The 18973-nt window shown below is 40.5% G+C and overlaps 1 protein-coding gene across 3 annotated transcripts in view; it reads left to right on the top strand.

Annotated features, from left to right (window-relative positions):
* Window positions 1-4281, top strand: part of E2f3 (E2F transcription factor 3) — an 87534-nt gene extending 83253 nt beyond the window's left edge. For all 3 annotated transcript variants that reach the window (XM_045136761.1, XM_004668385.2, XM_045136762.1), the window contains exon 7: window positions 687-4281. In XM_045136761.1, coding sequence (XP_044992696.1) covers window positions 687-949 — 263 coding nt within the window. In that variant the 3' untranslated portion in view covers window positions 950-4281. The remainder of the gene's footprint in view (window positions 1-686) is intronic.
* The last annotated feature ends 14692 nt before the right edge of the window (window positions 4282-18973 follow it).

Here is an 18973-nt window from a genome sequence, read left to right as displayed (position 1 = left end):
GCACAAGGGGGAGCACATGTCTGGAGTTCGTTTGCAGTGGCTGGAGTCCCTGGCGCTCCCATTCTCTATCTCTCTCTGTGCCTCTTTCTCTATCTGTCGCTCTCAAATAAAAATAAATTAAATAAATAAATTTTTTGAAAATTAGTACATTTATATTAGGGAGTTGACTTTTCATACATCGTGTTTTATTTTGTTTTGTTTATCTTAAAACAATAACTAGTTATTTAACTTATTGGTATCTTATTATTAGAACAATTTGCACTTTTTGACAAACAGACAAAAGTGACAGTTCACCCTGTCATGCCTTTTTGCATAAAAGTGATGGGAATTGGGCTGGAGAAATGGCTTGGTGGTTAAGCACTTGCCTGTGAAGCCTAAGGACCCCAGTTTGAGGCTTGATTCCCCAGGACTCATGTTAGCCAGATGCACAAGGGGTCGCATGCATCTGGAGTTTGTTTGCAGTGGCTGGAGGCCCTGGTGTGCCCAATTTCTCCCTCTTTCTCTCTTTGTCTGTCACTCTCAAATAAATAAAAAGTGAACAAAAAGTGTTTTTAAAAAGTGGTGGGAATTGGAAAGGCGCCCCATTACTGTGAACCAAGGATGGCAACATAAACATGCTTCCAGAAGAACTGGTTTTCAGTTTTCTCCTAACTTACTTTTGGTTTCCACCAATGTTTTCCTTTCAGACTTGGCTTCCAACAACTCAGGACATGGTGATTGCTCAGTTTCTATGGCAAACCTTTCTCCTTTGGCCTCCCCAGCCAACCTTTCACAGCAGACTGAGGACCAAATTCCTTCCACCCTGGAAGGACCATTTGTGAACTTACTGCCTCCCCTGCTCCAGGAGGACTACCTGCTGAGCCTGGGGGAGGAGGAAGGCATCTGCGACCTCTTCGATGCTTATGATCTGGAGAAGCTGCCCCTGGTGGAAGACTTCATGTGTAGTTGATCGTGCTTTGTATGAACTCCTTACAAACCAATATTTTTTATCATGGAACAGAACATCTGTCATGCAGTGTTGCCCCTCCCCACCTTCGTCCTCCAAGAGTGTCATGAAGTAAATTACAAACTTCAGAACAAAGCTGACATTTGAATTGTCAAGGGTTTTTTTTTTTGTTTGTTTGTTTGTTTTAGTTTGGGGGATTTTTTTGTTGTTTGTTTTTTGTTTTTGTTTTTGATATAAGCGCACAGTTGTGGGATCCCTTGGGAAAGCCCTGCCTGATCCCCAGGCTTGAAAATCTCTTGGATGAGTCAGCAAGTGAGAAGATGTGCAATTAGGTGTCTCTCACCTGTCCTTTTTTCCCCTTCCTTCCTCTTTCCCTTTCTCCTTTCCTTCCTGTCTCCCTCCTTCCCCTAGGAATTGGCTTGCTGTGCCTGACAGATGGGCTGTAGAATGGGGTCTGGCCACCTGGCCCACTGGACAGCAGTAATCTTCCTTCCTAGCATTTCAAGCCGTGCCTTCTCTGCAGAATGCATGTCTTTGGGGTCTGCTAATATGGAATGGAACTCTGCCGCAAATGCAAGCTTGAAATCATGCAAGAGTATAGAATGGATTTCTTCAGCTCTTCTTGGGAATATTTAAATTACTGTCTTAATTCAGTGTAAGCTATGGACGTTGTGTCCCACCAGGAGGTCAAGCAAACCTCCGAAGCCTTTTGGATGAGGAAGCTGTTTGCAAGGACTGGCTGCAGGTACAGAAGACTGGTAGAGTTCTGCCACTCAAAGCTGGTGTGGGTTTTCCTGTCTTCATAAACCACCTCCACTCTGTCTCCCACCGTGTTCCTGAGTTTCCAGTTAATTTGTAGCAAGAGCAGACTTAGGACTTCCTTGTGGGTTGTTTTAGAATTTCTACTTTTCTAGCCGCCATTAAGCATTCCTGTGGCACCCATCACCATTTCAATGGAATTGTTTACTTTAAAGCGGTTTTTTCAAATTCATATTTCTTTAGCAGAGGAGAGAGCCTCTACTGATGAGAGCATCCATGCTTGTGTGACCTAAGGTCTACCAGCCCTCTGCAGAAAGCATGGCTTCATCTTGCTTTCTTCCCCAGGAGGGGAGCTTAGAGCGAGACAGCTCCAGAGCTCGCTGACATGAGAGGCCGATATGAGGGCAGCAGGTCAGATGACAACAGTCCCAAGGAACCCCTTCATCCTTGGGCTTCCCAGACCCCTGTGACCGGGGAAAGGGCTCTTATGCCACACTCAGGGAGACCACTTCTCAGGATGGGGTCAGGTAGAGAAGCCTGGAGGACAAAAGTCATCGACTACATGAGTGGCGTTCTGTCAGGGGCACTTTCTTAAGCTGCATGCACAGGGTGCTCCCACTGTGTTGGAGGATGGGCTAGTTCTGGCCAGCGCTCCATCCACTGTGAAGGAGCAGGCCGGTTAAGGGAAGTCAAGAGGTAGAAAATTCAGTGATAGAATGCCTGGGCATCTCCCTTTTTACTCCTCAGGAATGGTGTCCCAAGCTGGGGGCTCTGTGTCATCTGCAAATCCTACCAGTTGCTTCCAAGAATGGCATTCCCACTGGCAGATGGCAGTGGCCATCTTGCCCTGGGCACATGGCATAGTACCTCAAATCCATTCCTTGGATGCTAAGGGCTGCAGAAATGAGGAAGTCACAAAAATAAACCTCCAACCAAACAGTTGAGATACTATGTGCCCAGCCTGTTGGGAGGCACATAGTAGGCATTCATCTCATGTTTGGTGGAACTGACAATATCCCTTAGGAAAAAAAAGTTAATAAACCACAAGAACCCCAGCCAGTTTACTCTAGATAGATTTCCACAATATGCAAAGAGGTGGTGGGGTCAAGACAGAAGACACCAGCACTTTAAACTCTGTGTGTGGGTATGCATGGTGTATGTTTGGAAGAAAAAAAAAATAAGGTGCAGACTATCCTCTCTCTCTTCTTCAGCCTCCAACCCCAGCCTCCTCCCCTCACGCACACTGGACTTGGTACAAAATATCCGTGTGGTCCGAGATGAAGCACCGGGGTGGGGGAGGGAGGGGAGCTTCATGTTAAGTGCCTACTGGAAATGCACTGTGGGGTTTTTTCCTGTATGGGAAACCGTTTATGCCAAGCTTTCCCTCATTTCCCATATTTAGCTCATCTGGTTAGCTGCCTCTGCTTCCGGCTTTGTGTCAATTCTCTCTGCCAGCTGCACAGAGCTGTTTTTTCTCCCAAAGTCTAATGACTGAACTCACCTGGCTAGGTTATTGTGTGTTTTGTTGACTTTCTCCTTGAACCTATTCGTAATGTGATACCATATTTATTGTTTTAAGAAATGGAGGGAATGCTAATAAGTCTTAAAAGTTCCTTCATGCTTAAGACTCCACCAGTGAATGGCTTAACTGGTGTACATTGATGAGATGTTCATACTGTATTTCTGTTTGCATTAGTCATTTATTTTTACATAGTCTGGCACACAGAGTAGGTGAGTACTACAGTATTTATGTTACGTTAAAGTACTGAGAATGCAGGCTTCCTGGTACCATTGAGTTGCTGCTATTAAAGCTCACACATGAAATGGCTAAAAGTTACAAGCGTGCGAATTATGACTGCGTGAGCCTTAGAGAATAAAGTGTATAAAGGACAACACGTGAGCTGTCAGACAGTGTTAGACGTGTGTGTATATGTACAGACGTGTGTAGCGGTTGTTTTATTTAAGTTCATATCCAGTCTACTCACAGTCATTATTTACCAATTTTGTACAGAGATAGCAATTAACTTGTGAACACTGCCAGAAGATTTTCTAGCTGGTTTGTAATTTTTTAAGTGTTATCTTGTTTTTGTCTTTCGTTGTGGTTCCTCGTTTTCATCTTTTTGTCGTATGTGTAGATCTGTAAATAGAATAGCAGTATTTAAAGCTTTAGCTTTCAGGAAAAACGAAGTAAGAACTCAGAGTGTGCATGACAACGTGTGTGTCTGAGAAGAAGGGACTGAAGGAGAACGCCTTGCAGAGGAAGTCAGGTGGCAGTTGTCAGGGTGTGGGAATTTCTTTTCCTGCAGGGTACATGATTTTGTAAAAAGGAAGTATTTCTCCCAAGATTGGGAGTAGGTAAACTACTTAGTTTAGCTTTGTGTTGTATGCTAGTTTAAAAAAATAAAATAATGTAATATAATGTAAAAAATAAACAAAAAAAGCTTTTATGATGGATTTTGTAAATAGATTTGTTACAGGGTGACCTGTTCTAGCTGTGATCTTACCACTTCAAATGGGTGTAATTTGAATAATTTTTGTATGGTAAAGGATCAATAAAATAATTTTTTTTAAGAGTTCAGACTTGTGGGTGAATTTCCATCATAACTATCTATGTGTTGTCTTTGCTTATTTATGGTGGGATTTTTGTGTGTTTTTTGAGAGTTCTGGTGCTGTTAGAAGTGCTGTGTATGCTATACGTGGGTGCTCCGTGCAATTTCAAAGTATGTGTGAGTACTTCGTCTTGCCCGTTGCCTCTCTCCCCTTTCAATGATGACTTCAGTGAGGAGAGTGGCTTCCAGTGACTTCAGTTCTTGCAGCAGTGCTAAGTGCGTAATAAATACTTGAGTGCAATACCCGATCTTGCAAATGAGGAATCTGAGGTTTAAAAATGTTCCCAAAGTAGCATACATTCACAGAAATCAGTTCAATTTTTTTTCCACATGTACTTTCCTCATCTTTCTGATCTACTTGATTTTCTTGCATGTTATATATTGTTTACATTTTCACATTTCATGTTTACATCTGTGTAGTTCTGTGCACGCAAAGCTTGGGAGCTGGGTTTTCTCTCTCAGAACATAGCCGTGGGCCTACCCAGGATGTACATGTGTATTTAGCAGGTCAGCAATCCAGCCAGCAGAGGAAGCTGAGCCAAACAGCACAGAGGCATAACCCTTCCTCCAGACTCTACTGGCCGAGACCAAAACTGGCAAGTAAGACTCAGAACTGCCGTCCCCAGAAGCAGCTGAAGAATTTGGAGCATGTAAATTTGAGTTGAACCACGTAGTGTTAGTTTTTTAGTTGATGGATAGGGAATTGGGATCTTTAAATACTTAATAACTCAAAACTGTACTTGAATATTGTTTAGAAATGGATTCTAGTGCTGAGGAAAATTGTCACAGTAATAGTAAGAAGATAATAAAGTAAACAAGAGAGCCAGGCATGGTGGCACAGGATTTTAATCCCAGCACTTGGGAGGCACAGGTAGGATGATCGCTGTGAGTTTGAGGCCAGCCTGAGACTACATAGTGAATTCCAGGTCAGCCTAAACTAGAGTGAACCCCTACCTCAAAAAAAATAAGAAAGAAAGTAAGCAGGGCTGGAGAGATGGTTTAGCAATTAAGCACTTGCCTGTGAAGCCTAAGGACCCCAATTTGAGGCTTGATTCCTCAGGACCCATATCAGCCAAATGCACAAGGGGGCACACATGTCTGGAGTTCATTTGCAGTGGCTGGAGGCCCTGGCGTGCCCATTCTCTCTCTTTCTCTCTCTCCCTCTTTCTCTGTGTGTTGCTCTCAAGTAAATAAATAAACATTTTTTAAAAAGAAAGTAAACATATTGTGAACCCCAAACTGTTCCTAAAAAGTTTATTGATTAAAAAACTGATTAGAGAAAATAAATAAATAAATAAAAGTAAAAAAAAAAAAAGAAGTAAACAACAGAAAAATTCATTGCACTAACTCATGCAGTATCCTGAAAAGGAAAAGCTGGGTTGTACAGCAGTGCTCTGAATGAAAAGCATTGACTGGGCCAGGTCATGTTGTGGGCTCTAGAATCAGCAAGAGGAGGTTTACAGTTGCTTGGCAGCAACGTTTCAGAAGAGAAGCAAGTATGAAGATCTTCACACTTTTCTTTCTAGAGCCAGTTGTGGAAGGAAGACTTAAAAGAACATATGGTTAGAGACCGAAACAAAGATGGAGGGTGGATGCCATCTAATCACTGAGGCTCCTCACAGCGCTGACATTCTGATCCAGGGTGACATGGGACAATGACCAGCCCCAGGCCTGTGCATCTGAATGCAGAGATGCTGGGAGAAGATTGCCGAGGTAGAAATGACTCAAGCTTGAAGAATCCAACTGATCTTTCCCCAGTGTGTAGGATATCCTTAGTCTAGACCTAGACAAATCCTAGTGTGACGAAAACGACATGATCCACCAGGCGTGGTGGCACATATCTTTAATCCCCGCACTTGGGAGACAGGAAGATCACCATGAGTTTGACGCCAGCCTGAGACTACATAATAAATTCCAGGTCAGCCTGGGCTAGGGTGAGACCCGACCTAGAAAGGAAGGAAGAAAGGAAAGGAAAGGAAAGGAAAGGAAAGGAAAGGAAAGGAAAGGAAAGGAAAGGAAAGGAAAGGAAAGGAAAGGAAAGGAAAGGAAAGGAAAGGAAAGGAAAGGAAAGGAAAGGAAAGGAAAGGAAAGGAGGAAGGAAGAAAGAAAGAAAGAAAGAAAGAAAGAAAGAAAGAAAGAAAGAAAGAAAGAAAGAAAGAAAGAAAGAAAGACATGATCCAGTGGAATTCACTGTGGCCTGAGTATGGACTGTCCCTTATAGGCTCATGTGTTCCACACTTGGTCCCCAGTTGGTGGTAGAATTTTTGGAATCTTATGGAATTTAGGAGATAGAGCCCTGCTATAGGAAGGGAGTTACTGGGGGTAGAGCCTAAGTTTGTAGCTGACATCATTTCTGGACCTCTCTGCTTCTTCATTGCACATACAATGTGACCAGTTGCCTTATGTTCCTACAAGCAGATGCCTTCCCCTGCATGATAAGATATATTCCCTCAACCTATAAATTAAAAATAAGCCCTACCTCCTTTAAGTTGCTTCTGGCCAAGTATTTGGCCACAGCAAAGAGATAAATAGTTCATATAGGTGTACATCAATGACCCATACAAATACCTGTACTGTGTTGGTACAATTAGCCTGGAGTCAGATGTGAGAGAAGTGCTGATAGTAAACATTTGCTGAACTGTACCCCCATCACCCTGCCCCCTCCCCCCCCCCCAGTAAGAAAGTTGTCTGGAAAGTCTGCCTGTGCCAGCAGAAGAATTGAGCTCTCTGAACTCTGCACAGCCAGTTCCACACACCACTGAGTTCTGGGATAAATGGACTAGAGGTTTCCCTGAGTGAGAAGAGTTAGAGTAGCAAAGAAGAGACTGTTCGGGGCTGGAGAGATGGCTCAGAGATTTAGGCATTTCCTTGCATAGCCTAAACACCGGAGTTCAATTCCCCAAAACCCATGTAAAGTCAGATGCAAAGTAATGCATGCATCTGTAGTTTACAGCAGCAGGAGGCATGCCTCTCTCCCCCTCTTCCTTCCTCCCCTCCTCTCTTTCTGTCTCTCCCCTGGCAAATAAATAAAATACTAAAAAAGAGAGAGAGAGCAACTATGTTCTAAGGAGAGCAAAAGGAAGACTTACCAGGAATTAAGAAACATGACAGCTAAAAAGCATGGCGAAACAGGCAACACAGAGAAGTAGGAAATAATCCACTGCCCCTGGAAAGAAGAGATCCAGGTCACAGCTAAGTGGAAGTCCCCCATAGGAGAAACCCACAGTGCTCTCAACCCTCCAGACCAGTGCAGGAGATTGGTTTGAATGACTTGTGCTTGACAGGCTAACTTGGGAGAAGGCCATTGTCTTGCTCCCCAGATGGGATTCTGTAGCGAGGACATCTTGGACGGCACTGAGACTTAATCTAACATTGGATTACTAGGGCTGGGGAGAAAGCCGTTAAAGAAGCTTGCTTGCAAAACCTGCTAGCTCAGGTAAAGCCTGATGCAGAGTGTGCATGTGTCGCTGCTCTTTTCATGCTTACCACAATGGGATATCTTAGCCAGGAGACTCCAAAGCTCATGAGCCAGCTAGCCTTACCATTTGCAGCAACAAGAACCCTGTTTGAAAGAAGGTGGAACACAGACACCTCAAAGTTGTCCTCTGACCACTATCCATGTGCACAATAAAAAGGAAAAAAAAAAATTCTAAGCTACTTTGGGGATGCGAAAACAAGAAACACTTAAATTGGAGGTTGTGGACACCCTGCCACAGGGTCTGGGAAGGACAGCTGTAGGCAGTTTTAGAGTGGGCAAGGCTTACACATGGACACAGTAAAGCTGGGTTCTGCCTTCTGTGATGACCCCGGGGTGGTCAGTGGACTGTCCGTTCTCCAGAAGCGCTTGGTGAGTAGAACTGAGCTCCCATCCTGGGCCCAGCAGATCACTTGTACAAGGTGAACGCACTAAGTCCCACACACAGAGTGCCCATCCCCTCGACGCTCCCTATCAGGTGCGAAACTGCTTTGTGCGTCCTGCATGTTTTGACACTCTGGGAGGATACTTCTCCTTGGATATTTGCCACTAGGTTGGAGTGAAGATCTTGGAGCAAATGGGAACCTGTCCAACTCAGGCCATAAAGCTCCCAGAATGCAAAGAAATGCTGGCACCTGAGTGATAAAGAACTTGTGATCACATACCCTTGAGCGGCCCAACACGGAGTCCACACATACATACAATTGAAAGAGGAACTAGAGTGTGGGCTCCTCCCCAGACTGGCAGATTCCAGTATGAATCCAGAAGCCTGGAAAGAAGCCTATTATTTTTAATACTATTTTCAAATTTTTTTGAATCTTTTGTTTGAGGTAGGGTCTCTAGCCCAGGCTGCCAGGATGACCAGGAACTCACTCTGTAGTCCCAGAGTGACCTTGAACTCAGTGATCCTCGTACATCTGCCTCCTGAGTGCTAGGATTAAGGCATGTACCACCATGTCCAGCTTTTTGAATCTTGTTTTTATTTTCCATTTCTCATGTGTGTCTAATTTCTTTACATATTCTTTATTTTGTAATCAGACTTTGATCTCCTGCTCTTTTTCTCTTCTGGTTTTCCTTTTATTTAACCTTGCTTCATTCCTTCTTCCTACCCCCTTGTCAGAGACAGTTTCACACTGTCTGTGACTGCTGGGCTGAACCTGCAAGCCAGTCACAGGTTATGGGAGGAATGGTATTTATTTCAGGCTTACAGATCCAGAATAAGCTGCCCCCCTTTAACAGAGAAAGCCACCACCAGCCAGTCAGCACCACAAACAAGCATACTCTAGCAAACAGCAGAGCACACCATGCAGAGCTGAAGCACTCCGCATACCTTTAGGCTGAAAACATCCACCCCCAGCAACACCTTTGGGCTGGACCCAGAATCCACCTCCAGTGACACCTCTTCCAGCCAGGTTGCTGGAAATCCAAGTTTTAATTTAAAAAAAAAAAAAAATTGAATCTATTGGGGGACATAACATTCAAAGTACCACACCCTTCTTTACTTCATTCTTTTATTTTTACTATTTTTCCCTTCATGACTTTCTAACTTCATACTTTATTCTACAGAATTTTTTTTCTGTTGTGTGGTTATTAGTGTAGAAGCTGTATTTGGCTGGTCTTTGTTGTATTTCTATATCAGATTTGCTTTGTTTGTTGTTACAGAAGTTTGATTTCTCTTGAGTGCAATTGAACCATCTCAAGATATGGCTGCTCACTAAAAATACCTACCCAGGGACGGGGAGATGGCTCAATGGTTAAAGGCACTTGCTTACAAAGCCTTCTGGCCTGGTTTCAATTCCCCAGTACTTACATGAAGCCAGATGCACAACATGGTACATGTATCAGGAGTTTGCTTGTAGCGGTAAGAAGCCCTGGCATGCCCATGCTCTTATCTTTCTGTCTCTTGTGCAAATAATTTTTTAAGGACACAACAAAGTCAAGAGATTTATAGAAAGAAGTTACAAAAATAATGTTCAAGGGTTTGATCCATTGGACAAACACAGCCCAGTGAACAGAAATTAAAAAAAAAAAAAAAACAGACCCACCCACCCACCCATATAAAACTAGAAGAAACAGCCATCATGGCAGATGTACAAGTCTTGGCATAGAAACAAACGTCATCGAAGTAGTAGTGGTGTACAGAAAAGTAACTCCACTCTTCCAAACACTAGTCTTCAAAAAATGAATCCAAAGATTTTGAAACGATTGAAATGCCAGATAAAGTATTAAAAGGAACAGATTTTTTAAAAAGATCAGTTACTCAAAAAGGACTCCAATAAACAGAAGACAGATACACATGCTTGTTATCACGATTAACTCAAACTTGGATTCAGCAACTTGTGTGACAAATTCAGCAAAGAGGTATGTATGCCAGAGGAAAAAATAGAGAAGTTAGGACCAAAAAGCTGAATAAAAAAATAATAAAAATTCAATGGAAAGCATAATCAATAGGCTAGACCAGATGGAAGAAAGAACATCAGGGATTTAAGACTAGTTTAACAAATTATTATATTCAGATAGCAGTAAAGGAAAAAAAGTCATTAAGACCTTGCAAAATGATTAAGAAACCAAACCTTTATCCCAGCATTCGGGAGGCAGAGGTAGGAGGATTACCATGAGTTCAAGGCTACCCTGAGAATACAGAGTGAATTCCAGATCAGCCTAGACTACAGTGAAACCCTACCTCGAAAAACAAAAAAGAAAAAAGAAAGAAAGAAAAAAACTAAACCTTTATATAGAATAAAGGCATAGAAACTATATCTAATGGAATTATACTAGAAACATTTCCATATCTATGCAAATCAATGGACACCCCAGCACAGGATGCATTTAGAACCTCCCATAGACATAACCAAAAATGAACCTCTTCTTGTTATATCAGAATTAAAAATGCCAGGAGAACAGCACACAAATACTGAAAAATGCCAATTTACTTACAAAAGCAAGGCTATCAAAATAGCACTTTGCAACAGAAATCCTAAATGCCAGGAAAGCATGAGCTAAAACAAACTAACCAACACCCCAAGATTCAGCAAAGTTGTTTTGAATCAAAGAAGAAATAAAGACCTCCTACAATAAGTCTAAACTAAATCCATTCATGACCTTTAACCCATCATTGCAAAATATACCTGAAGGAAAAGGAATACTACACACCAAAGAAAAAGAAAGATGCACAGCTATGAAAGGGCAGGGAATAACGAATCTCACTAGAAGAACAAATAATGAGAATTAGAAAAGAAACAAACTTTATTAAGTCAATAAACCTCTTAAAGTTATTGCATGCCTTTCAATAATAACAATAATTGTAAATGGCCTTAGTTCTTCAGCTAAAAGATATAGACTGTTAAAGGGATTATTTATACAAACAAGTTCTAACTATTTGTTGTCTGCAAGAAACACAAAGACACATACAAAATGAAAATAAACATATGGACAGTGATATTGCAAGCAAGTAGATTCTGAAAGGAAGCAGGAATCACTATACTTATGTCTGACAGACACACCTCCAGCCCAAGCTGATCGGAAGTCAGATGGGGAGATGGCTCAGTACATAAAGCAGTATGTTAAGCCAGACTGTAATGCAAGTGTCTGTAATTCCAGCACGCCTACAGTGAGAAGGGAGGCAGAGACAGGAGAATCCAAATCTGGAGGACTCTTATGTTTCCACTGTCTTCAATGAGTAATTTAAAAAAAATGGATTTGTTCTATTTAAGTCTAAGAGGGATTAAGCTGGCAGAAGCTTCTATGTGGAACATTCTACATCATCCTTGAAGGACTTTTCTGTAGACCGCTGCTTAGCTTCAGAACACTTTATGGTACTTTTCCTCCAGAATCACATTCAGGGACTTTTGTTTTACCTGATGCCTAATATACATTAGACTGCAAATTTTGTACTTGAATACTCCTCACTGTTGTTGAGTCTTTATAAATTATTTTCATATGCCTGTATTTTCATTTATAAGCTGGTTCAACAGCTGTGGAATATCGAATTATCTCAAACTGACAGAAAATAATGTGCAGTACTATAAACAGAGGGCGGCTTTGAGCTGTGCTCTGGCGATCCCAGGGTCCAAAAAGGGCACTGCAAACACAAGGGAGATCAGTAAAGAAAACCTGGATCATACTAAGAAAGATCATGTTTCAGTGGTAGAAAAGGGAAGAGGGTATTGTGTGTGCATACATGAACACACATGTGCAGATGTGTGTGTACTTAGAAGAAGGAAGAGACAAAAAGACACAAAGATTTTTTTTAAATGACCAGCTAAGTTTTGTCTTTGGCAAGAAACCAAAGAATGGGTGAGTGCACCTTTAGTCAGTGAGGAGGTATCATCACCATTGCCTACATCAGTCAATGAGGCAGTGCCATGGCCATTACATCAGTCAGTCAATGAGGAGGTGCCATGGCCATTGCCTTGGACAGTCAATGAGTAGTTGAGAGAACCTGTGTCAAAATGGATAAATAAATAAAAAGTGAAGCGTGCCTTAAAAAGGCACCCAGTATTGACCTGGTCTCCATATGCATATGCACACACATGCACACATGTACAGCCCTCCCCCACATACACACATATGCAAATAATCTCTAGAAAAGTTAGGGATGAGGGACAAACAAAAGAAGTTCACTACAGGAGGTCCTTTGCATTACAGGAAGAACCTGAATACCTAGCCAGATAAATATACAGGTCACACTCAACCCATCTTCCTCAGTCCTTTTCACCCAATATATAGTTTTTCAATAATAATTAACAAGAATTCTACAAGGCATAAACAAAGTGTGAAGAGCCAAAACAAGCACCAGAGCCAGGCCCAGGGCAGGTGTTGGTATGAGAACTGATCAGCTAATGTAAAGAACAGTGATTTATATGCTCAGTGATTTAATGAGGAAAGAACACTTTGTGCAAGTGTGGATGGACAGTATAAGCAGGCATATAGAAAATGGGAGGATGAAAAGGTAATTCTGAAACTGAAGAAACAGCCTGTGTTGGGCTCATCCAAGAACATGATATAAACTGGCAGCCTAACATATATGTAACGGAAACCAGAAACAACAAAGTGAAGATAGAGGAAATAAAGGGAACAGAACACCTAACAATCTGGAAATTACAACATAGATATACCAGACAGAAGTACTTGAAGGGGAGGAAAGAGAGCCTGGGACAGAAGAAATGTCAGAGGTAATACTGGCTATGAGTTTTATAAAAGTAGCAAGAGAAACTAAACCACAAATGCAGGAATCTCACAGAACACTAAACAGGATAAATGCTGCCTGTACCTTAAAAAGGAAAGGAAAACAAGATCTTCTCCAAAGACCTGCAAATGGCCAACAGGTATACAAATGGCGCTCTTCTCAGCATCCCTAATTTTAAAGGAAATACAAATCAAAATCAGTATGAGGTTTATCAGATATCACCTATACATGTATTCACTTATTTATGACAGAGAGAGAGAGAGTGAGAATGGGCATGTCAGGGCCCCAGTAAATTCCAGATTCATGTGCATCTGGCCTACATGGGACCTGGCAAATCAAATCTGGGTCATTTTGCTTTTCAGGGAAGCTTCTTGACTGCTAAGCCATCTCTCCAGCCTTCATCTATACCTTTTAAAATGACTATTATTCAAGCACCAACAAGCACCAGAAACTTGGGGAGGATAACTCACCTACATAGCACCCAGCACCTACGATCACAGCAGTGAACCACCAACCCAGCTAGCCCACCTGAGCCCACAGCACAGCAAAGAGGGACCCAAGCAGGCATACAGTATAGCTGAGACCAAAGTCATCCCAAAAGGTAACTGGGATTACAACAGATCAGTACCCACCAAATAAGCCTGATGTATAGGCCTGAACCAGAAGTGCAAATTGCACCTTCCATGGCAGGAAAAACTATATGTTAAATCTGATGGATGGTCAGATTTGCCATTCTTTTGTTTGTTTGTTTTTCAAGGTAGGGTCTCACTCTAGCCCAGGCTGACCTGGAATTCACTATGTCATCTCAGGGTGGCCTCAAACTCACAGCAATTCTCCTACATCTGCCTCCCGAGTGCTGGGATTAAAAGCATGTGCCACCATGCCCAGCTTAGATTTGCCATTCTTAAATAAGCTATATTTGGGGCTTGTTATTTGTTGCTTCTTGATTTATAGTGGCTTTGTTTCCTCTTCTGTTGTACACTAGGGAAGGGTCTTACTTGGATACAAGCTGACTTGGAACCCTCAACAGACTAGAAACTGTAACTTCCTAGTTGACAGGATTAAGGGTGTGGGGCACCACACACCCTAAGGGACAGTGACTTTGTTAGAGAATCTGGTTGTCATAATACCTACTCTTGCATAAATACCCTGTGCTGTTTTTCATTGAATGTGTACACTGTTTAGTTAAATTTTAGAATCTACCTGTATTTTGTTCCACTAAGCCTACTTAAATACTCTCATAGCAGGCAAACCCAACACCTAGGGTCACTTTTGTAGATACTCTGAGAGTCTTAACAGCCACACCTAGCACCTTAAGCTCCTACCCTGAAGATGTATAACATCAGGTTGATTGATACATCTAATAATACTGCAGTTAACTAGAAAATCCAAGCATTAAATTAATTCAAAATGGAAAATTTCTACATTATAATACAAGAAACACAAAAAATGAAGACAATACAAATCCATCAAAAAGTATACATCCAGAGGACTTCCAGTTAAGATGGAACCATGCCAAAGCAGCCTAGGGAGGAAAAAGCCAAAAAAAAAAAAAAACTCAGCAAAATACACACTTTTACTAAAAGGTGAGGTGTATAGGAAATGGAAACATCAGCAGAGAAGTAGGAGAGATCCAGAGAATCCAGAGCCCACATAGGCAGGCAGAAGCAGCTCTAGCAGGTCCACCGATCACAGCAGCGGTGGTGGCAATCTGGTCCAGCCATTGTGGAAATCAGTGTGGAGGTTCCTTAGACAGCTAAAACTTGATCTACCATATGATCCAGCTGTAGCACTCCTAGGCATATATCCTAAGGATTCATCCCATTTCCTTAGAAGTACATGTTCAACCATGTTTATTGCTGCTCAATTCATAATAGCTGCGAAATGGAACCAGCCTAGATGTCCCTCAACTGATGAGTGGATAATGAAGATGTGGCACATTTATACAATGGAGTTCTACTCAGTGGTAAAGAAAAATGAAGTTATGAAATTTGCAGGAAAATGGATGGATCTGGAAAGGATTATACTAAGTGAGGTAACCCAGGACCAGAAAGCCAAGCACTTCATGTTCTCCCTCATATGTGGATCCTAGCTGCAGATGATTGGGCTTCTGTGTGAGAAGGAAAAAACTCAGTAGCAGAGGCCAGTAAGTTAAAAAGGAGATATAAAGGGACGAGTACCATGGGATACTTTTTATAATCATGGAAAATGTTAATAAAAAATGAGAAAAAAAAAAAAAGTATATCTCCAGCCGGGTGTGGTGGCACACACCTCTAATCCTAGTACTCGAGAGGCAAAGATAGGAGGATTGCTGTGAGTTCCAAGCCACCATTATACTACATAGTGAATTCCAGGTCAGCCTGGGCTAGAGTGAGACCCTACCTTGAAAAAAAAGTATACATCCATCAATCCATCAGATAGGACCTCTAGCTGGGCGTGGTGGCACACGCCTTTAATCCCAGCCCTTGGTAGGAAGAGGTAGGAGGATTGCCGTGAGTTCGAGGCTACCCTGAGACTCCATAGTGAATTCCAGGTCAGCCTGGGCTAGAGTGAGACCCTACCTTGAAAAAAAAAAAAAGAAAGGACCTCCAGAGAGACTGATTTAACAGAAATGACTTAGAAAGATTTCAAGAGTGATTACAAATATGCTCAAAGAAATCAAAGAGGAAATCAAATGCTATTAGAACTAAGGTCACAGAAAACACCAAACACAGTTGTAGTGGGTGAATTCAATACTCTCATCAATTGACAGGTCAGGTCATCCCATCAAAAAATAAACAGATATGCATCTGTATTAAATGAGGTCATGGAACAAATGGACCTAACAAATATCTACAAAACATTGCATCAAAATGCTGCAAAATATACATTCTTGACAGCAGCATATGGAACATTCTTTAAAATAGATTATATATCAGGACACAAAGCAAATCTTAACAAATGCAGGAAAATTGAGATGATTTCTTGAACTCTTATCTGATCACAATGGGATCAAACTACAAATCAATAGCAAGAAAAGCTACAGATAATACACAAAATCATGGAAACAAGGGGCTGGAAAGATGGCTTAGTGGTTAAAGCATTTGCCTGCAAAGCCAAAGAATCCCTGATCGACTCTTCAGGACCCACACAAGCCAGATGCATAGGGGCGCATGAGTCTGGAGTTCGTTTGCCATGGCTGGAGGCCCTGATATGCCCATTCTCTCTCTGCCTCCCTCACTTTCTCTCTCTCTCTCTCTCCCTCCCTCCCTCCCTCCCTCTCTCATAAATAAATAAAAATAAAGTTTGAAAAAATTAAAAATCATGTAAACTAAACAATCCACTAAAATAATGAGTGGGTCAATGAAGAAATCAAGAAGGAAATAAAAAAATTCATACAGTCAAATGATAATGAGAGTACAGCATGACCAAACTTTTTGGACACAATTAAGGCAGTCCTAAGAGGGAAATTTATAGCTTTAAGTGCCTATATTAAGAAATTAGAAATATTGTAAATAAACAACTTAATGCTTTACCTTATAAGGCCTTGGGAAAAGAAGAACAAGGAAAACTGAAAATCAGTAGATAGGAAGAAATAATAAAGGTAAGGGCAGAAATTAATGAAATAGAAACAAACAAACAAAAAAAAAACCAATCCAAAGAATCAATGAAACAAAGAGTTGGTTCTTTCCAAGGATAAACAAGATTGATAAACCCTTAGCAAATCTGACCAAAAGAAAGAAAAGTTACACAATCTAATAAAATTAGAGATGAAAAAAGTACCATCACAACAGATACCAGAGAAATTCAAAAAATCACAGGGGCATACGATAAGAACATATACTACACTAAGTTTGAAAATCTGAAAGAAATGGATGATTACCTTGAATCATATAACCTACCAAAATTAAATCAAGATGAGATTAACCAGTTAAATAGACCTATAACAAGTACAGAGATCCAAGCAGTGATAAAAAGTCTCCAAACTAAAAGAAGTCCAGGCCCAGATGGATTCAATGGTGAATTTTACCAGACCTTCATGGAAAAACTAACACCAATGCTTCTCAAACTTTTCCATAACAGAAAAGGAAGGAATCCTATCAAATTCCTTCTACAAAGCCAGCATCACCCTGATACCAAAACCAAATAAAGATAGAACAAAAAAAAAAAAAAGAAAATTACAGACCAATCTCCCTCACGAACATAGATGTAAAAATTCTTAACGAAATATTGGCAAACAGAATACAAGAATATATCAGAAATATCATTCACCCTGACCAAGTAGGCTTTATCCCAAAGATTCAGGGATGGTTGAACATACCATTGATAAATGTAACACATTATATAAATAGACGGAAGCACAAAAATCACATGATCATCTCATTAGATGCAGAAAAAACATTTGACAAAAATCCAACATCCCTTCATGATAAAAGTCCTACAGAGATTGGGAATAGAAAGAACATATCTGAACATAATAAAGGCTTTTTATGACAAGCCTACAGCCAACATATTACTAAATGGGGGAAAGCTGGAAGCTTTTCCACTACATCAGGAAAAGACAAGGGTGTCCACTGTCCCCACTTTTATTTCATGTAGTACTGGAAGTCTTAGCCATAGAAATAAGTTAAGGAAATGCACATAAAAGGTATACAAATTGGAAAAGAAGAGATCAATTTATCATTATTTGCAGATGACATGATTCTGTACATAAAGGATCCTGAAGACTCTACCAGCAAACTGTTAAAGCTGATAAGCACCTATAGCCATGTAGCAGGATACAAAACAAATACGCAGAAATCAGTAGCCTTCCTATATGCTACCAACAAACACACACAGGATGAAATTAGAGAATCACTCCCATTCACAATTGCATCAAAAAAAAAAAAAAGTGCCTTGGAATAAACCTAAGGAAGTGAAGTATCTCTACAATGAAAACTTTAAAATATTCAAGCGAGAAATTGCAGAAGACACTAGGAAATGGAAAAACATCCTTTGTTCTTGGATCAGAAGAATCAATGTTGTGAAAATGGCAATCTTACCAAAAGCAATCTACACATTTAATGCAGTAGATTTGCATATGTTGAACCATCCCTGCATCTGGGATAAAGCACACTTGGTTGGGGTGAATGATGTTTCTGATATATTCTTTTATTCTGTTTGCCAATATTTTGTTGAGAATTTTTATATCTATGTTCATGAGGGAGATTGGTCTGTAATTTTCTTTTTTGTGTTCTATTTAAGTGATTAATCTCATCTTGATTTAATTTAGGTAGGTCATATAGATCAAGGAAATCATCCATTTCTTTCAGATTTTTATACTTAGTGGAGTATATGTCTTTATAGTATGATTTATAGTTTCTATGATTTTTTTAATATTTCTGGTATCTGTTGTGATGTTGCCTTTTTCATCTCTAATTGTATTAATTTGTGTTTCTTCTTTCTTTATTTTGGTTAGATTTGCTAAGAGTTTATCAATCTTGTTTATCTTTTGAAAGAACCAACTCTTTGTTTCATTGATTCTTTGGATTGGTTTTTCTTTTTTTCATTAATTTCTGCCCTTACCTTTATTATTCTTCCCAACTACTGATTTTCAGTTTGCCTTGTTCTTCTTTTTCCAAGGTTTTAAGGTGAAGCATTAGGTCGTTTACCTGAGACCTTTCTAATTTCTTAATTTAGGCACTTAAAGCTATAAATTTCCCTCTTAGGACTACCTTCATTGTGTCCCAAAGGTTTTGATATGTTGTGTTCTCATTATCATTTGACTCTGAATTTTTTTATTTCCTTCTTGATTTCTTCATTGACTCATTTTCATTTAGTAGTGTATTGTTTAGTTTCCATGATTTTGTGCATGCTCTATAGCTTTTCCTGCTATTGATTTATAGTTTGATTCCATTGTGATCAGATAGAATACAAGGAATTATTTCAATTTTCCTGTATTTGGTAAGAATTGCTTTGTGTCCTAATATATGGTCTATTTTAGAGAATGTTCCATGTGCTGCTGAAAAGAATGTGTA

Source organism: Jaculus jaculus, chromosome 17 (genome assembly GCF_020740685.1).
Source record: "Jaculus jaculus isolate mJacJac1 chromosome 17, mJacJac1.mat.Y.cur, whole genome shotgun sequence".
Classification (NCBI taxonomy): Eukaryota; Metazoa; Chordata; class Mammalia; order Rodentia; family Dipodidae; genus Jaculus; species Jaculus jaculus.
This window is presented reverse-complemented; position numbering and strand designations above follow the sequence as displayed.